The sequence below is a fragment of the Ictalurus punctatus genome, chromosome 1, assembly GCF_001660625.3.
Source record: "Ictalurus punctatus breed USDA103 chromosome 1, Coco_2.0, whole genome shotgun sequence".
NCBI lineage: Eukaryota > Metazoa > Chordata > Actinopteri > Siluriformes > Ictaluridae > Ictalurus > Ictalurus punctatus.
The window spans coordinates 13,373,294-13,396,541 of NC_030416.2; the positions used below are offsets into that span (position 1 = coordinate 13,373,294).

A 23,248-nucleotide genomic window follows, 5' to 3' on the forward strand; every position below is an offset into this window, starting at 1 on the left:
AGCGCTCTGTGAAGGCTAAACTGGCTATCCCGTGTGGGTTTGACGTTTGATGGTGGATGTTAACAAACAACCGAAGGAGATTGCCACTCTTGGTGTCGACGATGGGGGATTTATCTGAACTAGACCAGAATCCGAAGTGAGTATTTTCCTCGGTGTTTACACTCCCTTTGAACAATTTAGTCAACTTATCCAATGAACACAAACATCTACTACAAAATGTTGTCGTGCTAGCTACAAGGCTAGTGAGCCAGCGAGCTAACTGGTTCTCGTTATCCGGCTGGTTTACCACGCTTAACATGTTCCTCAGCCCGGAAATCACACTAAACCCTGGGGTTATGTTTTGACAAGGATACGCCACTTTTCTACATTTAAAATTGACTCAGTTTCTCACTAGTAACATGTCAGGAACGCATACAGCTAGCTACCAGTAGTGAACTAGCCGACTTTGCTTTTTAGCATCGGTTAACCTCATGCATAATTGTATTTGCTGAACTAAACTAACTAATTATGTCGGGCTAAACCTCTTTCGGATCACCTCAGTCACACCGAGCAACACAACTATGGCGGCCAGTCAAAGCGTCAAAATAGATCAGACACATCGAGCTATGTCTCGCTTGCTAACACGGATGGATAGACAGACAGGCCTAGCCGTTAGGCCTCAGGTCCGCGGGGTAAATTTCACAACCCCCCACGTCTCCTTCCTGTGCTCACGTTTATTGGGGTTATTCGTGTGGACTGCCTTGTTTCAGTCAAGCAGTTTTTTTTCTATGTCCTGCTCTCAACAACCGAGCAGAATACATAGCATGTTAGCATGAGCTACATCTAAATGATTTGCCCATTTGGGATTATGTTTATATCTAAATTTACCATAGATTTAAAAACAAACAAACAAACAAAAATCGTGCATATGTAACATGCATAAGCACGAGCCATCTATTCACTGCAAGCCAAGGGTTTTTGTGTGTTTTGTTTGTTTGTTTTTGTTTTGCTGCATCGATCGAGTGTGCATGATGTTGAAGGTCTGTAATGGTTTTCTGCACATGCAAGGCATTTTTGCTCTCTGAAACAAAAGGTAGCCTCTGTGACCAAGGACAGGTAAAATAATGATGATGGCACTTCTTTCCAAATGTGTGTGTTCGCTTATGTAGTGCTCAGGTGGATAGGTAAGACTCTGTGCAGTCCTCTTGAGACCTGTTTACCCTTTATTCAGAGTCTTACAGAATGTTATTTACACATTGATTTGGTGAGAGAGTTTCCTCTGGCGTCAGGCGGCTTCATCTTCCCATTAACACGAACAGCTCTTTCACCTCCTTCGAGTGGTGGTTCTTCTCATGACCTGGGTAAAAAAACGACACACAACACAGACAAGTTAGCTCTTGCTATCCCTAGTCTAATTACCCCAACAACACTACATTTAAGAGGTAACGTTCCGGTGCAGAAGTAAGATTTCCTCAACACTGAGGTGTAGTGCAGACAAATCAGCATCTTAGTCTTAAGAAGCTCCCCATATTAAAGTAAGACAAGGTTAGGAATAAGTACGAGAGAGTAGGAATGAAAACCCGTGCGAAAGGAAGAGTCTTATCTGTGTTGTCGCTCATCTTCAGGTTTTGCATTACACCAGAGAGCGTGCTTCTCTGAGCTGCTTTATCCCAGTGAGGGAGCTTCCATCAAGGTGCTCCTCGCTCGGCCTGCCTCAAAATGGATGCACTGCTGAATCCTGAACTCAGGTAAGCTCCACACGTGTCACTAAGCAACAGTGCTCAAGGTTCGTGGTCCATGCTGGGTCTTACTGGAAGTAATTTAGCGTTTTTCATTTTGCTGGTTGATTGTAATAATCACGTCGTTAGTGCAGAGATACTCCTATTACGTGTTTCCATTCATTTCAGCTCGTGTTAACCGGACGGTGATGATCAGATCGTCACGATCACTGGTTTTTCGGAAGTTAGTGACTTGAAGTGTTTAACTAGGCTTGGGTGAAATTTTAATCCAGGTCCAAATATGCATTAGTCTTTCATTAGTGATTTTTTTAGATTACCAGACAGTTAAGTATAAATAATACAATACATGTTTTATATATATATATATATATATATATATATATATATATATATATATATTAGAGTTGTCACCTGTTTTCAGAAGCGAAATAATCTCAAATTTTAAAATAATTTTTATGTACTCCCCCCCCCCCCCCCCTCATATTGCCTTTGTTGTTGTTTTTTTTCTGTGCACACCTTCAAAGACAGACTGGTTTTGTGGTCTTTTTCAAAGAATTCATTGTTGAGTCATTGTTTTGAAGATGAGCTGTGTATGTGTTTATAACGTCACACCTCTTTTGGTAACCGGTCCTCACACTGCTGCGATTCACTTTTGCGTTGGTTTTACTGACTGTTTACTTGCTGTCTAATATCCCACCCAATGACAGGTGACATTGCATCAATGTTATTGAATCATAAATAAAAATATATTATTATTCTATAAATACATAATCTGTATTATATGTATATGTCATGTGAAAAAATAAGTACACCCCATGGAAACTGTTACCTTTTTTTTTCTTTCTTTTCTTTTTTTCTTTACATATTCGGACAAGCAAACATTTGAGCCTCTTTGGGAAAAGTGCATATTTATCAAGTTGATACACTAACAAATGACACACAAAATTGTCATTTTGAAGTAATTTTCCCAATTTAAATGAACAAAAAACAGATCAGTAACATGGAAAAAGTAAGTACACCCCTACATTTATCACACCTTCATATCCATAAAATTAGAATTAGTTGTTGAAGATTGTGTGCCAGTGATGAGAACCTGTTTAGCAAGTGAACTTGTCTTATTTATACCCCTCTAATATCTAGTGTCTGGTGTTCCCTTTGCTATTTAAGTGTGGTGTCATCAGTCAAAGATATAAAGAGTTCTGTAAGGCCTTCAGAAAAAAAGGTTGTGGATGGTTATGAATCTGGCAAGGGATTTAAAAAGCTCTCCAAATTATTTGAAATACATCATTCCACTGTAAGAAAATCATCTACAAATGGTGCAGGTTTCAAATGACTGCCAGTTAGTCCAGGACTGGCTGTCACAGCAAATTCAGCCCAAGAGCAGACCATCTGATGCAAGAAGTCATCTCCAAGAACCCCAAATTTCATCACAGGATCTGCTAGTACGTCTTGCAACTGTTTGTGTCAAAGTGCATGCTCCTACAATCAAAAAGAGATTGCACAAATGTAAACTGCATGGGAGATGTTCCAGGAAAAGTTTGCCAATGAGCATATAGGCAAACACTGGGCCTTTTGGAATAATGTGCTCTGGACAGACGAATCTAAGATAGAGCTGTTTGGCCACAGTAACAGCAGACATGTTTTGTGCAGACCAAAGACAGCTTTTCAGGAGAAGCACCTCATACCAACTGTGAAGCACGGTAGTGGAAATGTTATGGTTTGGGGTTGCTTCACTTCCTCAGGTACTGGACAGCTTGCATTAATTGATTTAACTTTGCATTCTACATCATATCAAAGAGTACATGAAGATAATGTGAGGCCATCTGTCTGGAAGTTGTAGTTGAACTGAAAGTGGACCTTTCAACAGGATAATGAGCCTAGGCACAGTCGCAAAGCCATGGAATGGCCTAGACAAAGCCTGGATTTGAATCCCGTTTAAATGTTGTGGGGGGATTTGAAACGGTCAGTACATGCAAGAAAACCCTCAAACATCTTGCAACTGAAAGAATATTGCGTGGAAGTGTGGTCAAAAATTCCAGCAAGCCTGGTGGACAATTATGCAAAATGTCTACAAGAAGTTACAGTGGGAGAAATAAGTATTGGACGTGTCAACATTTTTTTCAGTAAATATGTTTCCTGTGAGACTATTCACATGACATTTTCACCAGACATCAGTATTAACTCAAGAAATCTGGAAATATGAAGAATTCACAACATTAAAGTTCATAAATAAATGTATGTGTAATAAAGCGGAATAACACTGGAAAAATGTATTGAACACGCTAACTGAAATTCATTTAATACTTAGTGGTGAAGCCTTTGTTTGTAATGACCGCTTCAAGATGCTTCCTGTATGAAGAAATTAATGGGCCGCAGTATTCAGATGTGATTTTGGCCCATTCTTCTAAACATATTGTCTTTAAATCTTGTTCAATTGGATTCGTCAGGTTTGTGTGAGCTTGGTAACGAAAAGCCTTTTTGTAGACCATCAATTTACTAACCCAACTGATATTAATTTGCACAGACAGGGGTATAATTACTTACGGATTTCAGCTGGTACCTTGCCTTGGAGAACTGCTTTTTCTTAATACTTTTTTCTGTCATTCCACTTTATTACACATAGCTTTATTTAAGAACTTTAATGTTGTGAATTCTTTATATTTCCAGATTTCTTGAGTTAATACTGTTGTCTGGCGAAAATTTCATGTGAGTAGCCTCACTGGAAATATATTCACTGGAAAAATTGTTGACACGTTCAATACTTATTTCCCCCCACTGTGTTTCTGCTAAAGGGGCAATACTAACTTCTGAGGCCAAGGGTGTACTTCATTCAAGAATATCACATCTATTGATATTTTTGTTGACTAAATGATTGAACAAGCTAATTTTCCTTGTGGTTTTGTTCAAGCACTGTTTCAAAGAGGATCAAATGTTTGCTCGTCCAAATATGTGGAAAAAAAAAAAATTCCATGGGATGTACTTATTTTTTCACTTGACTATATATATATATATATATATATATATGTGTGTGTGTGTGTGTGTGTAATAAATATATATATATATATATATATATATATATATATATATATATATATATATATATATATATATATATATATATATATATATATATATATATATATATACACACACACACGTGTATGTATGTATATATATATATATGTGTGTGTGTATGTATGTGTGTACGTACACACGACATTAAAACCACTAACAGGTGAAGTGAATAACATTGATACAGTGGCACCTGTCAAGGGATGGGATATATTAGGCAGCAAGTGAACAGCAAGTTGATGTGTTGGAAGCAGGAAAAATTTACATAAGGATCTGAGGGACTTTGACAATGGCCAGATTGTGGTGGCTAGACGACTGGGTCAGGGCATCTCCAAAATGGAAAGTCTTAGGTTAGCCCGTCTGGTCCGTTCCCACAGAAAAGCTGCTGTCCAATCTGAGTTCCCATTCTGTCCCCTGTCCACTGCCGAAACCACCTACAATGGGCGCATGAGCAATAGAACTGAGAAGGTGACCTGGTCTGATGAATTACAGTTTCTTTTACATCATGTGGTTGACTGGGTGCGTGTGCGCCACAAACCAGGGAAGCGATGGCACCAGGACGCACTGTGGGAAGAATGCAAACCGGCAGAGGCAGTGTGATCCTCTGGGAAATGTTCTGCTGGGAACCCTCGGGTCCTGGCATTCATGTGGAAGTTACTTTGACACGTAGCACCTACCTAAACATTGTTGCAGACCATGTACATGGCAATGGTATTCGCTAATGGCAGTGGCCTCTTTCAGCAGGATAACGTGCCCTGCCACACGGCAAAAATTTTTCAGGAATGGTTTGAGGAGCATGACAAAGAATTCAAATGTCTCGTGCAGATTAATTTTGGTCGGAAATGACAAATCAATACACATACAAGTAGTATCAAGGAATACATATGACTCTGCTCACATACAATTTGTGAGCAGAGTCATATGTATTCCTTGATACTACTTGTATATGTATTGATTTGTCATTTCCGACCAAAATTAATCTGCACTAGACTTGTGTGATACACCAATATCATACCCATAAAATATTACATTGCACTGTTTTCCAGTGACATTACAGATTATGTTCTATTACCAGACCTGCCAACCGTTGGGCATTTTGTGTAGGAGCTCCACAAAAACATCTATGCTAGAATATGCTAGTTCTCACTCAAAAATACTTCAAAAGAGCATTCTTTTTCTTCCAAATACAATGGGAGATGAGCCAATCGACATGTAAATCTTGAATGATTTAGGTAGGTGTTTTGAGCACTCCAACATTAACAGGCACTTACTGAAAGCACACTTACCCCAACCTCACAAGCTCTCAGCTCACGTGGTGCCCACGCATTCTATGTAATTAACATCAGTTTACTTTGTATAGTGTGGTCAAAACAGCACTTTTCGTATTCGGCTCATAGGGAGAAATAGTTTTTTGATCCAATAGTTGTTTATTTTGCACTGGTGTGCTCCTGCTCAACATTATGAGCAGCAACAACAATGGAAATGTCAGCCATGTGGACATTAGACAGCCTGATTATAAAATGGTTGTATTGAAATGTGCTATAATGTGTTTTTAACTCTTGAATTATACATTATTGCAGAATCACCCAGTCTACTTAGCTCTGCACAGCTGGTAATATTATTCTGCTCTTCTGTACGCTTCTTAAATGGTGGAAATGCTTATTTTCCTATCTTATTCTAAGTTAACAGTTTTGGACGATTAAATCGTTTATTGCAACATGAAAAAAACAACTGATTTTTAAAAATCAGTAGTAGCAAAGAAAATCAAAATCGCACAAGCCTAATCTGCACCGGTCGGATCACTGACTGCACTGACCTCACAAAATGTTTTCGGGAGCTTGCAGTCCACTACAGTGACGAAGTATTAAACGTCTAGTAAACATTAGAGGCTCATATATTATACTGTTAAGTGATTATTTATAAAAGAAACACTGAATATGCTCTCTCTTTTTGCAACTGACATTGTGAAGTGTATTATGAAGGTCACAGGAAAGAAATAATTCTCTGAGGATCATGTAACCTAGTTTTTGCTTCAGATCCTTATTTAGTTCCTAATGAGAAGCGATATTCTTGTTTTCAGGTTGAAAGTTACATTTGTGTGCATTAATACCAGAGCATTGTTAAAGAGAACAGAAATCGTCAGTGTTTCCCACAGATCTGAAAGGGGGTTGGTGGGGGTGGTTTTAGTATGATTAATTATATATATATATATATATATATATATATATATATATATATATATATATATATATATATATATATATATATATATATATATATATATATATATATATGTCATTTCATGCAGGGAAATGAATAAATTTATAGAACCACTGTGTCTGTTTTGGCTGCCTTGCAACCTACATGCTAAAATAATTTAACTCTAATGTATGATAAGCTAGTTATGTAGCTAAATGCATTAATGTCAACTAATGAAAACAAGCAAAAAAGAAAATAACTGAATTTCCAGACTGTGGGTGCAAGCTGAAATCATACAGGCTTCCCAACCATGATACAGTGTAGATGAAATTCTATAAATGTGTTAGTGTAAGAAATCATGGCCCTATTGCAAAGATTAAAACTACTGATGGATCTGTAAAGTTACTGATATTTTTGTTGTTTTATTTAAACGTTTTAAGCTCTTGTGAAGAGGAAAGGGAATTGTGCATGGCAGCTGTTACAAAAGGTGACTTAGAGTCTTCCAGGTAATAAACTGCAATAAACCACACTATTCCAAGTGATTTGCATGGTGAAACAGGATATGTTATCTTCTCAATAAAAGTGAACTAGCAGGGGAAAAAAGTCGGCAACTTTTAAGTTTAACACATCGATTCAGTAGAATAGTCCATTTTGCTGTTTTATAAACAACATTATTCCCGAAGACTATCCTCTCTGTCATTTTGGTAGTGGTTGGATGTCCCTTTGTGCTCTTCTACTGTTGCAAAGTGTGCAGAAAATGAGAGCTGACTACGAATGCAGCAGTTTCTTGGCTTCTTTACAATAGGAACTTGGTAGCTAACGTCCACTCTCTCTCTCTCTCTCTCTCTCTCTCTCTCTCTCTCTCTCTCTCTCTCACTACCAGTAGTCATGTCACTGCCATATTAAAAATTATGCACGCTCACTCCTATGAATGGATTAATAAATAAGGTTTTGATTTAACAAATTATACTGAAGTAGTCGTCAGTATACCCGGGCCAGTATCACATGTGTGGGAAACACTGGTCATTGTTCTACCAGTGGAAAGTGTACCATTTTTATATAATTTCAAACCAGTTTTAATTCTTATTTACGTCATTCCGAAGTATCAATTAATCTTTTCCTTTTTCCTTTGCTTGCTGCTGCTGATCATCTTCAGGGAAAAGACGCTTGATGGTTCGGTATGCAAGTTTCCTTCCTTCCTTTTATGTATTTAATTTTTTTTAAAAATCAGATTTCTGTGATTTACTGTTAATTCCATTGTAAACAGTCTCTTTCCATTTGGGTAAATATGATGTCAAAATGTTCTGATTGCAAAATATATTTTGTTTTTTTGTTCATGCCCAGATCAAGGTTGAAAACACCTCAAAGCAAGTCATTTTTAAAGGTCTTGCTCCTAGAGTTGTTTTAACAAACCATCTCCTGCCTAAAGGAACAAAGACTAAAGTGAACCTTGAGGAACAGGGTCGACAGAAGGTCTCTTTCAGCTTCACCCAGAGTAAGAAGCCACGGCAGAAAGTGTTCCTTGTCCCACCAAGTCCAGAGAAAGCTGCAAGTGAAATTTCTCCTGTATTGCCCTCCGCAGACCTAACGGAACAGAGTGATGAAAGCAAGAATGAGCAAATTGATTCCTCTGTTGTGACCACAGTCGTGGCCGAGTCCCAGGCAACACAGTCCCCAGTACCCCTCACCTCCAAATCGAAACATGACAAGGTGCATTTTAAGAAACAGATTTTGAGTGTATCTATTGTTGAACATCCCACTGTCAGTGCTGTTTTAAATGATACCACTTCAGAGACTGAAGTTTTAATTAGATCTTCAGCAAGGATTGAAGGTGAACCCTCTGTGGCTCCGTTCCAACACAGCTCTGTGACTGACTGTTCTGAAGAAGTTAACAGAGAGGAAAGTGCTCAGGAGAAATTCGACACTTGCCTTAAGGGACCAACTGATTCCTCCCATATTGGGAAAGAGTGTAAGGATAGTGTTTCTGAGCCTGAACACAGCAAACATGTTCGTCAGTCAGACAGTTCTCTGCCAGGTTCTGACTTTGATGGCGAGTCTGTTCGGACATCTAGCCAAAAGTCTAGTGATTCCAAGAATGTGGCAAAGAGTGATGGTCAGAGTGCTGTTGTTAAGAAGTCCTCGAGCTCGAAAAACGAAGTCTCAGACAAATCCAGATCAGATAAGCGAGAGGAGAAGGATGAAAAAGGGTCTAGTCGATGTAAGTCAGAGAGAGACACTAGACACACATCGTCACGATCTTCTCGTTCTGACCGAAGGAGGACCAAGAGTCGGTCACGATCTAGATCCCGAAGTTCTCGAACGAGTTCTTCCTACTCCAGATCTGAGAGATCAAGAAATGAAAGACTGTCAAGGTCAGATAGGTCACATTACCATGATTCCGAAAGGAGATCCCACAGAAGTTCTCGTGAACGAAGGAGGTCCCGCTCCCGAGGTGATGGCAGATCTCGAGACAGCTCTGACTCTGAAGATGACCTCAGGAAGCCCAGGACTCGAGGCAGTGATTCAAGCCGATCCTCAACATACTCTAGCTCGCAAAGAGATTCCAAGACATCCTCTCATTCAAAATCCTACAGAGACTCAAAATCTTCTCCTCACTCGTCAGAATCGGACAAAAGAACACAATACTCAAGAACAGAGAAATCTGGTAGAACTAGTGGCTCTGAACCTAGTAAAAGGAGTTCTCCCGAGACTGATGCTCGTCATAAAAGGCCCAGTTCCCATTCAAAATCGGAGGTAGATGGTAAAACATCCAGTTCGAATAACGTGTCAAGACCTGAGAAAAAGAAAACCAGTGGGAGTTCTGACTCTGATGATGAGCACAAAACAAAAACCCGATTTCAAGGTTCAGATCGGTTTACTAGGTCATCTGTTAAAAAAACAAATAATTCAGAGGCAAAGTCAAGTAGTATTGAAACAGGTGGACAACTAGTAGCAAAACTAAACATCAATGCTAAACTTCCACACTTGGGTTCTGACAAAATCAAGTCTCAGGGAGAATTCAACAAGGTGGATGTTCGTTCCCAACATGAAGAAAGCAGTCAGTCTAAATTAACAAATAATTCTTTCCAACAAAAGCAGCAAGATATCGTAAAGGACAGTTTTAAAAGTCATGTTGAATTTCAGGATGTGAACAAAGTTTCTGATGTTGCGGAAAAGTGGCCAGCTGTCGGTGAAGTAAATATTAGTAAATGTCAGGTTACTCTCAAGGACGCATCTTTAGACGACGATCAACTTGGAAAGCAGACAGACATTCTAATTCAAAATAAAGTACAGATCTTGAAAGAGGCACAGACTAATGTGGCGAATGTTGATGCCTTTTTCAAAACTGATGATTTGTCTAGCTTGAATGAGCCACCTTATCCAGGCTACACCCCCAGTCAGGATTCTTTGGGTTCATTGGCAGGCACTCTTTCTGTGAAAGAATTACCACCTGGAGAATGCTTGAAATCAAACACTAAATTTGTTTCCCAGTTGCTTCTCAGTACTGAAGTAAGTCGGCTGCCGATGAATGTCGAAACCTCTCAAAAAGGTACAGAGCAGTCAGACATCAAGCTTGAACAGACTACTGCTGTGGTTCTAAAAAATAAGGGTGCCCATGTTAAAAAGTCACGGTGGGATATTGTTGGTCAAGACACTTCGGAAAATCAGACCCCCCAAAAGACTGTAAGCAATGAGACTTCCTCTGTGAAAAAGGTCATTTCAGTTAAGAAGATAGAATTTAACAGTGATGGTGGCCATGAAGAAAAATGCTCAAGATCTATGATTGATTCACTAAAGTCGGAGCTGGACGAGCAGACAGATGAGGCAACAACGACCGATTCTGAGAAAGAAATCAAGCAAGATCCTGATCAGCCATTTGCTGCTGATACACAGCAACCCAATGATGAAGGTAGTGATCATTTAGCTGACAGGTCTCTAGCAAATCAGGTTAATCTGAAACCTAATTGCACTCCAGAAGTTGTTATTCATGTTGATCAGAAATATGCCAATTCTGACGAATTGAACAGCAATAACTCGTATAAGCCTTTGACTCAAGAGTCTGTGCCATTCAATTGTGATGGTAAAAGCCACAGTGAGGAAAGTGAAACTGATGACTCAGACTCCGATTCAGATGATGGACAGATGTCTTTGAAGCGGCTACACTCTGTGGTGGTTGTGCCAAAGAATTCTACTATTACCCTTGAGACAACTGACCAGCCAACACCACCAGCTAGCCCATCAGCTCTATCTGGGCAGCATCAGCTAACTTATCGGGCAGATGAGTCGAGTATAAGCATTAACAGTGAAATTCCTAGTATTCTCAACACTCCAATCAAACCTGTGGAATGTTCAGCTGAAGAAAGCAAACACGACATCCTGTCAGTTGCTGAGAATAAATGTATGCCTTCTGTGCAAATGTCCTACCAGTCCCAGAGCGACTTGGTTGACAGCACTAGCCAATCTGAGGCAACCACAACCCTAGCTCACACAAACAGGAACTGCACTGTCAAAGAAAGACCAAAGACTTGTGTCTCAACTGACCAAGTACCTACCTGTACTCGGAGAGCGGCTGAATCAGGTTGTCACCAGTATCATGACAATCCAGACAGCTGGCATGATAGAAAGGGGGGAAGGGAACAATTTGGAGACTTTAGTTGCACAGATAATCTCAGGCCCCAGAATGGTTTGAACCTGTCTTGTGACTTCATCCAAACAGAGCAGCCCAGCAGCACATTTCAGCAGCCAGACAGCAGTCACAGCACACAACGGCCATCCCAGATAGGAAGTGCATTTATCAGGCAAGATAGTGGTTACTGGACCCAGGCAAATGTCTCTGAGAAAAGCATGCCAGTCAATACACTTGTGCCTTCTCCTTGTCATGAGGCAATGTGCCAGATTCACCCTGACTCTTTAACTAATGACCATGAGGAAGATTATGTGGGGAAAGCATTTGGACTTGGTGGTGGAGTTATACCATCTAGAAACACTCCAGTCTCCTCTGCATTTGTCCAAGCCAATGAGATAAGCAGCAATTGCAGCTTTGTAACAGCCACTGTTGAGAGTCAGATAATCTCAGAGCCTCCAAGGGAAGGCAGCCAAAAGCCTCATAGAGGCAGAGGCCCACCCAAGAAAAGACGTCCAGAACTGGAGTCCGAATCGGACAATGAGGCAGAGGCAGGTCTTGCTTTTAAGCGAGAATGCCTAGAGGAGCGTGAGCGGTGCAAGGACGCGAAAGAGACCAAGGTATCCTCACAGCAAGAAGAACAACGGCCATTGCTTAGTCTGAAAGAATTTTTGGATCCTGCTGTCTGGAAGGAAAGAGCAAAGCATAAAAAGATGCCTCCTTATTTTGATCTCATTGAGGAAAATGTCTACCTGACAGAACGGTCAGTATCTCTTTTGGATGAAATCTTTTTTTTTTTTTTTTTTTTTTTTTTTTTTTTCCTTCTTCTTCTTCTTCTTCTTCTTCTTCTGTTCTAGTGTATAACATGCTTTAATTTTCTTAATAATACTAATGCTCATACTAGCACATTCACTGAAATATCAAAATTTAACCGAAAGAATCTAGAATATGAATAATGAGTCAGTTAGGTGAATCTGACCCATCTGTAAGCTTATCAAGCTGTGTGTTGCAAACAGTTCAGTCACATGGCTTTATGTAAATCTAGTTGTGTGGGATGCACAGTTACATCTTTCTCTAAAAACCAAAATCGGATTGTGATATCTGTAGTCATAATTTTTTTGAGAGAATTTCCATTGCCTTTTCATTGCACCCAAGTTCAGTTGAAACCAATGATCTTAAATAAATACCTATGTTTGCATTTTAGTGGGAAAACAATTTTGGAGAATATTTCAGCAAATGTTCGGTTTTACTAGCGTGTGCTTGGAATGTTTTACTTAATTATTCCTAAAATACTGCTTTCTGTAGTGTGTGTATATATGTAAAGCAATGATTGTCTTCTGAAATTCTTTCTACTGTTTGAAAAATAGTCAGCAACTAACAACGCATCCAATCTCTGTTAAAAACAGCAAGAAGAATAAGTCTCATCGGGATATTAAGCGAATGCAGTGCGAGTGTGCTGTCCTTTCAAGAGAGGAGCGGGCACAGGGAGTTATGGCTTGTGGAGAAGATTGTTTGAATCGCCTGCTGATGATCGAATGGTATGTGACCTCATACTGCTTAAAGTTTTGCTTATGCGTTGTATAATATGAAATAAATAAATAAATATACTGAAGAATCATTTCTCTTTCTTATAAGCTCGTCACGGTGCTTAAATGGAGTATATTGCTCAAACCGGCGCTTTCAGATGAAGCAGCATGCAGATTTTGAAGTAATTCTCACTGAAAGCAAAGGCTGGGGTTTGCGGGCTGCCAAAGACTTACCGCCGTAAGTACCAAGTACAAATGAGACCAAGATATCATAAAAGACTTTATTGAGGCACAGTTTAATTTAAGTTGATTTAATCCAGGAACACATTTGTGTTGGAGTATTGCGGTGAGGTTCTGGATCACAAGGAGTTCAAGTCACGGGTAAAAGAGTATGCTCGCAGCAAGAATATCCACTACTACTTCATGGCTTTGAAGAATAATGAGGTGAACTTGCGCTCTTTGGTCAAACACAAGCATGTGCTATAAACATGTGTTTTTATTTATTGATTTATTTATTTATTATTATTTTTTAAAATCATTCAGTTACTTTCATTCAGATTGTATTGAGTCTCCTGTGTTTCATTTATAGATCATTGATGCCACACTGAAAGGCAACTGCTCGAGGTTTATGAACCACAGCTGTGAGCCCAACTGTGAAACTCAGAAGGTCAGTGCTGTACTAGCATGCTGACCAGCAAGCTTAAAATAGTTTAAAAGTCTATTTCATTTCTCAGTATTTGTGTAGCATCTTTTCATTAGGACATGTGTTAAGGTGAATTCCCATGGTGTCTGCAAGTTCTTGTTTTTCAGGCATTTTTTTTGTTTGTTTTTAATTCGTTTAAGTTGTTGTCTCCCACAGTGGACAGTGAATGGTCAGCTCAGAGTTGGCTTCTTCACCACCAAAGTTGTGAAGACTGGGACAGAGCTCACTTTTGATTACCAGTTCCAAAGATATGGGTAAATTTGCTTCGTTATTTTCCTTCTACAACAGCAGTACAACACTATACTTTCAGTTCAGGTTTCGGTTTGTCGGCATTATCTGTAAAGTCCAACATGCTAAATTTTTTCATTGAAAAATTCATTTTTTGTTAATAATTTTCTACCTTCATCTCACAGGAAAGAGGCACAAAAGTGTTACTGTGGAGCACCGAGTTGCCGGGGCTTCCTGGGTGGAGAGAATCGTGTCAGTGTACGGGCATCTGTGGGGAAGAAGCAGAGGGAACGGTCGAGGAAGAAGGAAGCTGTTAGTGCACTGACTACAGTAAGTGGGTTTGGCCCTGACAATGCACTGCCTATTTAAGAGAAGTAAAAAGGCGAGCCAGACGGATGATCATCATGGCAGCCTTTAGACCTCTATTTTGTGTAGTACAATCAAATCAGATGTTCAGCTTTGTCTGGATGATTGCCACACTGATCTGTCAAAGCCAGGGTATTGAGAGAATGATACTGGGCTAATTTGGGTCAGATGTATACCTGGAACATGTTAATTGCTCGGAGACTTCGAGTTCCTGTTTTGGTCCATGAATACTGTTCCTGAAATTACATGCACGGAGGAAGTTTGACATATGTATTCCACTGCTATAGTGGAAGTGAAATTAAAGCTCTCCTTCCAAGCAGATATCATATGGGTGCTTTTCACATGCCACTGATAATGAAACCAGAGAAAAGCTGCTTTTATGGTATTTTCATTGTGTTTTCCCTTAGTACTCATGTTGTATGTGTTGATCTCCATATTACAGGTGGATGAGGAGCTAGAGGCTCTGCTAGAGAATGGGGAAGGTCTGAGTGATGAGAAACAAGTGGTCTCACTCTGCAGACTAATGGTGCGTGTGGAGACCATGGAGCAGAGACTCACTTGTCTGAAACTCATCCAGGTAGGTGCCACATTAAAACTTTAACTAGTAATATATTGTTATTATGGTATCTACAAGACGATGATGTACTGTAGTTGCTTAATTAATTTCATTCTCCTTTTTTATTTTATATGTGTAGAATACTCCAAATTCTTCATGCCTCAAGCAGTTTTTGGATCATCACGGTCTGTCATTGTTATGGATTTTCATGGTTGATTTCTCTGAAGCCAAAAGCAACTCTGCTAATAACATCAAACTGCAGATGGAGGTAAATGTGCATGGAGCACATACACCCACACCCACTCTACACACTTGTATCCACTTAACTCCAAAAGGGTTTTCTTGATGGTCTTGGGCTTCACATTACATCGATGTGCTTTGTAATGTTTTTTTTTTAATGCGAAAAAATCGCCACACTTTGAGGATGCTCACTCAGCCTTTTTACTTTGTAGCGAATAAACAAATCACAGATATGACACAAAACAAAATTTGTTTAATACCTGAGCTTTCTGGCTTCTTGAAACATACCTCATACAAATAAAATTGTCTTAATTAATGGATGGGTTTTTTTGCCAGGGTAAGTGCTGGTTTTCGTTTGGCTTTTCTATACGTAAACTCCATCTCATTCAGCCGATTTCTTTCAGTTCTGCCACAGACATTGATTCCTGTTTCCGCCCATTTTGTTTTTCGTTTGTTTTGTTGTACATTTTCTATTTTCAAGGCATGTTGCTTTTAGTTTTCTATCCTGTCTTCCTTGGTCTATCTGTATTTGGGATTTTTTCCTTTTATAACCTTCCCATTTTGTATATACATGCACCATATTTTAGACACAGCTGACTAGGAACAACCAACATAGTTGGTTTTATAGTTTTATAATCCTTTCCATTGTTTCAATTGATGACTCTCTTGTTGGGGCCATGTTTGATTTCAGAAAGTCCTAGGTCAAGGTGTGTAAGCACTCTCTTAACTGCAGATTAATTAGCGTTTTTAGACTTGGCTGGTATTTATTTTAGAAATGCAAATTATAAGCTGAATTCCATAGTTTTTTCCTCTGCTTGGTCTGGAAAAAATATGCCATTAATTAAAGCACTTTAATTTGTTTAAGGTATGTTTCACAAAGCCAGAATGGTCAGCTATTAAACAAAAATTATTTTGTGTGATATATGTGCAGGTGAACATCCTCTAAATGGGGTTATTCTGTCATTTTTGACAGGGGTAGTAGTTGGACAAGAGAAATACAGCACTATACAAATAGACACACTCTGCTACCTAAAATGGGGTGGCTGTGGCTCAGGTGGTAGTGTGGATTGTCCACTAATCGTAGGGTTGGTGGTTCGATTCCACCTGGCTTCATGACTCTACATGCCGAAGTGTCCTTGGGCAAGACACTGAACTCCAAGTTGCATCCGATGGCAAGCTAATGCTTGCATGGCAACTGTGCTACCATTGTTGAGTGCGTGTGTGTGTAAAGAACCAGTGTAAAGCGTTTTGTAGAACCGTGAAGGTTAAAAAAGCGCTTTGTAAGTGCAGACCATTTACAATTTAAATGACTCTTTCCTCTTTGGCTGTATTGTCACGTGGCATGGCCATGTTAGAGAACAACAGAAGAGGCACGTTTAGAGCATTTTCCTGTAGTTTTCTGTATTTTGGTGTTTTGCACACTGCATATGCAAAACCTGTGCCTGATCTAAGTGGAGAAGGGCCTGGAAATAGCATCGACAAGAAACCAATCCTTAGTGGCAAAAAAATCCTTTCAGTGTTCAATGTTCTGATGCCTTCCCATGATATGAACTATTTATGGCGTGTGTGCATGCAGATTTTATATTTGGACTTGTCTCATAATTTTAATAATAAAGCAAAAGACATTTTATTGCACTTTGTAATTTCGATATTCTGTAGAGCAGCACAAGCTTTTACATGGTCTACAGTACGTCTTTGTTGTTGTTGTGTTTTTCTTTGTTGTTTTTTTTTAAACTACTCAAAAATTTCTATTGTATCGTCATGCTCTGCACAGATAATGAAGGCACTGGCAGTGCTACCCATTTCTACTAAGAACATGCTGGAAGAGAGCCGTGTGCTACAATACATCCAGCGCTGGGCCCAAAGCCATCCACTTGGCCAGCCTACAGAGCAAGATGGTTACTCCAGTGAGAGCACCTCCCGAGCCCACACACCTCTCAACACCCCTGATGGCCCCCCTGCCAAACTGGCACCAGAGATGGATGGAGACACACCAAAACGTGCTGTCTACCGCAGACTGAAGATCATCAGCGAGAACAGCCTGGATAGTGCGCTCTCAGACGGGAGCAAAGTCTCTGATGGTAAAGAGGAAGAAGACGAAGAAGAGGAGGAGGTAGAGGAGGAGCCCTCGCAGGAGGTCACAGCGGGCGCAGCAGAAAAACAAGAGACCAGCGAGGAAATGGCTGTGACCCCAGAGCCACTAGTGAAACAGGAAGCTTCAGATTCTGTGGAGAGTAGTCAGACAAAACTAGAGCTAAAGGAGGAGGATGGTGAGCAAGAAAAAACAGAAGTGCAGGAAACTGAGGAGAAACCAACTAGCAAGACAGGTGAGAACCTGCCTGCTCTCATGGAGGGGAACTGTGAGTCTGAGCCTGCAGAAGTTAAAAGTCACGTGCAGACACCTGCCATAGATCACCCTGCCACAGATCACCCTCCTGATGCTGCCAGCGTCAAAGCTGAAGAAGACGCCAGCCCCTCTACGCATCCCCCTGATGAAAGCACTCCCAGCTCTGAGTCTTCTTCGGAGAACGAGGGCGCCGAGCCTTCAGTCACAAACATAATATCTCCTTCCACCGTCAGCAGTGTGCCTACAGAACCTGTTGATGTCAACATGCCTTCAGATGGTATGGAAACCACACCTTCTGAGTCAACAGTTAACCCTGAACCTTCACCTCTCAACTTGGACAATATTCCACCTAGTTCTGGTACCAGCTCTGCAGAGAAAGCATTAGCTGAAGTTAGTGCTGTTACTGTCGAGAGCAGTCCTTCAGTTTCAGCTGTTGGCACAGCAGAGGTACTGCCACTGGGAATAGTGGCGACGGAGGGCGCAGCAGTGGGTACACCTTCCCAGGATGAGGAGGAGGCTGTGTCTGATGTGGAAAGTGAGAGAAGCCAAGAGCCTCAGATCGGAGCTGCTGACATCAGTGAAATGGCCACCCGCCTACTCGACAGCTGGAAAGACCTGAAGGCAAGATTGCATTTAAATAAATAAATAAGCACTTGCCTTATAAATTGCTTTCAGTGGTATTCTTAGTACTTTATGTTATTGGAATAAGACATTTTTGTGATTTGTAATTGTGTTTCGTCAATCAATCAGGAGGTGTACAGGATCCCAAAGAAGAGTCAGGTAGAGAAAGAATCAAATGGTATGTCTGAAGTCCTTTTATATGACCATCTTGTGTAGTCTTCTTGTACTCAACCTTGTTCTAATTGGATTAAAATGACCACATCACAGGTTTTGTAAGGTGTATGTGTGTGTGTTTTGAAAAACAGATCGTAGTCGGGACAGGGAGGCACTGCTGACACCCCGCACCTCCTCCAGTAGTCGAGAAAGAGAGCGGGATAGGGACCGAGAGCGGGAAAGAGAGCGTGACTGGGACCGAGAGCGAGACTGGGACCGAGAAAAAGACTCCGACAGGTCGTTGCTACGTAGCACCGAAAGGCGGCGTAGACGAGGCTCTGCCTCTCCCCCGTACCCGTCTCCCTATGAAAGAAGTAGCCGCAGAAACGAAGACCGGTGAGTTGCGCAATACACCTCGACGCACGGTCTTAACGGCTTAACGGTATCTAGTGCCGTAATTATACCATGTGACCATTTGTGTGGCTTTTCCTTTAGATATGATTCAGGCAGCAGTAGTAAGAAACCTCGAACCAAGGAGGCTCGTACCAAGCTCACCACAGAGGAGCGACGGAAGCTCTTCGAGCAGGAGGTGGCTCAGAGAGAAGCCCAGAAACAACAGCAGCAGCAGCAGCAGCAACAACAGCAGCAGCAGCAGCAGCAGCAACAACAGCAGCTACAGAGACTAGCATTCAATCCTCTTGTGTATCCCTCGAGTCCAGGCTTCATGACCTATCCCCCTGGCTACCCTATTCAGACATATGTGGACCCAACAAACCCCAATGCGGGCAAGGTGCTATTACCTACACCGCCCATGGAGCCTATGTGTGTGACTCCAGCTGGCACAGTTGCCTTTGATCAGACTACTCAGCCACTCATTTCTGACCTGACTCTGGCAGCTCAGTCCCCCAGCACCACTCAGGCCAGCTCAGCCACAAGTCTGGCACATGTGCCTACTACACTGGAGCTGGCATCTTCTGCCCAGCCACAACAGTTTGTCCAGCCAGCTGTGCCAGCTCAGGACCCTGGCGTCACTGTCCTGTCGGTTCCTACTCAGACAGCCGGCACCCAAGTGCAGGGCCAGCAGGGCTACACAACACTTTGGGATCCCAATACACAGCAGGCAGTGACAGTGCAACCTGCCCAGCAGTACTCGAACACAGCCCAGCCACAGACTGCCATCTATTACCAAGGCCAGCCATGCCAGGCAATCTACAGCATTCCTGCAGGTTACCCTCAGACCAGCACTCCCGTCATTCAGGTAGGAAACTTGACACACAATTAGCCCACACCTTATCAAGGCAGGAAAGCCTAGCAATCAAAATTTACGTAGAAATTGTGAAAACTGACCCTTTTTTTGTACCAGAGTGCCAAGTTAAATGTCCTAGTACTTCTACTTCTAATTGCCATGTTTCTTTGTGTCAATGCAGACATACACCGAGCCAGCCACTGGCTACCTACACGGGCAGCAGGTCTACGCTGGTCACCAGCAGGGAGTGGTGGTCCAGCAAGGTGGCACAGTTACTACCATAGTCACATCTCAAACTGTACAACAGGTAGGTAATAAAGGTCAATCGGGACACCACAAGAGGGGGCTGTTGGTCCTCTGCTTATATAATTGTTTCCGCACACCAGCATGAGCATGACTTATATTTCTTAAAAGTGATGTTTAGATAGAGTCTTCTAAAGGCAGTGTAATGTTCCTGGCTGGCTCTGTACTAGGAACGTGTTATCACATTGGAACATGTGAGCATATTATTTGAATAGAAGCCCCAGTTCACTGTTAAGAAGTGTTATTTGAAGTTCAGTTCAAGTATTGTAACTCAACTTCTAACTCCCTTATCTGCAGGAAATGATTGTACCCAATAACATCATGGACCTGCCTCCTCCTTCACCTCCCAAACCTAAAACCATTGTCCTGCCTCCCAGCTGGAAGGTAGCACGGGATCCTGAGGGCAAGATCTACTACTATCATATAGTCACCAGGTATAATATTCCACTGCTGAGATACTACTCAAATTGTCCCAATATAGCTGTCTCTTAAGTGAGACTTGTATCTTACTCGTGTACCTTGTGGCTGGAGGTAGATTATACTTCGGTTTCTTAGACAAGCCATTTAATCCTTCACCATATTTAACCACACTTCACACAAGATTGTACAGTTAGGCCAAATGGTTTTCAGTTGTGCTCATGTTATTAGTTGTAAACATAACCTCATTGTAGAACTTGTGTAGTGAACTTATATACCCAGTGCCTAATATGTGCATTTGAAATGAATTAAAAGGAATCTAAATTTCCTGTTTAGAATAAAACAAAGTACATGCCCTAAAGGTAATAATAGGCTACATGTTATTTGTAGGTTGGTGGTGGTTTTTTTCTTTCTTTTTTTTTCCGTAATTCAAAACATGTGAAACAAGTAGAATGGGGTTGCATTTCACCTCCAAGCCTAGTCTTTCTTGTTACTAATATGTATGCCTGAAATGCAGTTAACTTGTACTTCAAATAAGAAGAAAGCTATTGTAGGAAAAAACTATTTCAGACTTCCAAAAATCTAATCCGTTCATCTGCAGGTTACAATGATAATTCACTATAAAATCTACAATCCTTCAACCACTAGTTCTTGAGATGTCGCACTAGCGAGAATCTCTAATGCACAGGGATAAACCGTCACACAATACTAATTATTCTAGAAGTTATTTAGTTTATTAGTGTGCAGTTTGGAGCAGTTAGTATTGAATTAATGAGATACGTTCACGTGTTTACCGGGGGTTATTAACTAATGACAAACGTCTGGTTCACAAGACAATGCCTTGAGTAGACCATTAGATCTCAGACATTGTAAAGTGGATTTTAATTTTTTTTGTCTATGTAAATATTACAAAAATATCAAGTGCCATTTGTTCTAAACGGGAAAAAAAATTGTTTTAAAAGCAGCAGCGGGGGTAAAAATCATAATGTAGGCTATAGAAATATCAAATATTTTTTATAATCCCATCGTAGCACCCTGAATATAAATCAGTTTGCATTGTGTGGTGCTGAGAGATTGCCAGTGTTCCATACAGTAATTATGCTCTTTTTGACTTTGCATATAGGACTAATGTATTTATACAGGGTATAATGTATAATGAACGTTACTCTGTGTCTTAGGCAAACCCAGTGGGATCCTCCTAGCTGGGATGGAGTTGGGGAAGAGGCCAACGTGGAGCACGAGGCTGAGATGGACTTGGGGACACCAACATACGATGAAAATCCCTCAAAGGTATTAATTAGATCTTGTTCTCTTTCACCACTTACCATAAAGTATGTTTCTTGTAAGGAAAATATTGTAAGGACTAAGTATTGAAGGTTCAAAAAAGGGACTGTGAACTGTTCTGGAGTTCTCTTCAGGGTTTGAGGTTGGCCTGGGCCCTCTGGTAAATTGAAGATGCTGCACAATGTAATGGGTAGCAGCTGGGACTTGTCCCCAGAGAGACAGCACTATTTGTTAAGCTGAAGGACATGTGTGTTTTAACTGCTCTACTTTGCCCCAAGCTTAATAAAAGGCACTGGTTTTTACGTTGCACTGTGCATCTTTGTTAGCATTTATAAATCTTTAGGTATTATTTTTGAAGACCACTGGGGGCTTGTCATGCCACATCTATCATAGGCCAGACCGCTGTGCAGTATAGATCGAAGCTGTTTGCTCCTTCTGGCTCTACTTATTGTTTTAGATCTGCTTCCCAGAAAATCTGTCTTTTAGCTGTTTGAAACTTGTGTTTAAACACAAACCGACCCCATCTGTCTCTAGTATTTGCCATGAAGAAATCATCCGGCGCATCATGAAATACTGCGTAACACCTTGATGTATGTTTACAGTTCTCCACCAAGACAGCTGAGGCAGACACCTCCAGTGAGCTTGCAAAGAAAAGCAAAGAGGTCTTCCGCAAAGAGGTATACTACTTGCTCATGCTGATAATAGTGCCTGCTATGTGCTGTTTTCCTTTCGCTACCTTTCTGCTTGTTTCCTTGTATATCTAGATGTCGCAGTTTATTGTACAATGCCTTAATCCATACCGAAAGCCTGACTGCAAACTGGGCCGCATTAGCAACACTGAAGATTTCAAACATCTTGCCAGGAAGGTAAGGACTAGTTTGTTGTTGTTTTGCTTGTTTATTAATTTACGTATTTTTGCTTTTCTGGGATATATATATGTGTGTGTATGTATGTATGTATGTATGTATGTATGTATGTATGTATGTATGTATGTGTATATATGTATGTATGTGTATATGTATGTGTATATATGTATGTGTGTGTGTGTCTATATATATATATATATATATATATATATATATATATATATATATATATATATATATATATATATATATATAAAAAGTCACTGTTTGTCATTTTTAATAAGTGTCTGTGTTTAATACTGTGTGTGTGCTAGGCTACCAGAACATATAATTGTTTGAAATATTATTTGAATGTTCTTAATATTTGTGTGTATATATACATTGTTTTCGAACACTTTTAACCATTGTTGGTATGTCTATATATCAAAACACATTTGGATCTCATAACCATTTCCTACTTTACAGAATAATTAAGAAATGCCACCTGATGGCTAAAGGTACTTTTGATTTCCGTCTTAGGTCGGGCTTAACGTGACATTATGCTGTTTTTTCATGCGGATTTGGCACAGCTGCTACTTAATAAACTCTGTCACTGCTTGTAACTAGAGATGCATCTGGGTTTGTGTATTAACGCTGTGTAGAAAAGGTTCTAAATTGTTTTCTTACCTTTTTTGTACACACATTATAAGATTTGGTGCATAGGGAAGTACTAGGAAGCGTAGACTTTTGATCAGTGAAGTGTTTATTTAATTTAATTGAGCAGTCCAGACGTTATTAAA

General features: G+C 40.5%; 1 protein-coding gene across 2 annotated transcripts in view; it reads left to right on the forward strand.

Annotated features, from left to right (window-relative positions):
* setd2 (SET domain containing 2, histone lysine methyltransferase) overlaps positions 1-23,248 on the forward strand; it is a 25,399-nt gene continuing 2,151 nt past the window's right edge. For both annotated transcript variants that reach the window (XM_017471170.3, XM_053681181.1), the window contains exons 1-21: positions 1-136; positions 1,605-1,727; positions 8,146-8,167; positions 8,334-12,376; positions 13,020-13,151; positions 13,249-13,377; positions 13,460-13,583; positions 13,729-13,806; positions 13,999-14,096; positions 14,256-14,400; positions 14,879-15,013; positions 15,132-15,260; positions 17,007-18,200; positions 18,330-18,378; positions 18,506-18,749; positions 18,849-19,611; positions 19,781-19,906; positions 20,200-20,336; positions 21,498-21,609; positions 22,206-22,280; positions 22,368-22,469. In XM_017471170.3, the coding sequence (XP_017326659.1) occupies positions 1,699-1,727; positions 8,146-8,167; positions 8,334-12,376; positions 13,020-13,151; positions 13,249-13,377; positions 13,460-13,583; positions 13,729-13,806; positions 13,999-14,096; positions 14,256-14,400; positions 14,879-15,013; positions 15,132-15,260; positions 17,007-18,200; positions 18,330-18,378; positions 18,506-18,749; positions 18,849-19,611; positions 19,781-19,906; positions 20,200-20,336; positions 21,498-21,609; positions 22,206-22,280; positions 22,368-22,469 (7,866 nt within the window). In that variant the 5' untranslated portion in view covers positions 1-136; positions 1,605-1,698. The remainder of the gene's footprint in view (positions 137-1,604; positions 1,728-8,145; positions 8,168-8,333; positions 12,377-13,019; positions 13,152-13,248; positions 13,378-13,459; positions 13,584-13,728; positions 13,807-13,998; positions 14,097-14,255; positions 14,401-14,878; positions 15,014-15,131; positions 15,261-17,006; positions 18,201-18,329; positions 18,379-18,505; positions 18,750-18,848; positions 19,612-19,780; positions 19,907-20,199; positions 20,337-21,497; positions 21,610-22,205; positions 22,281-22,367; positions 22,470-23,248) is intronic.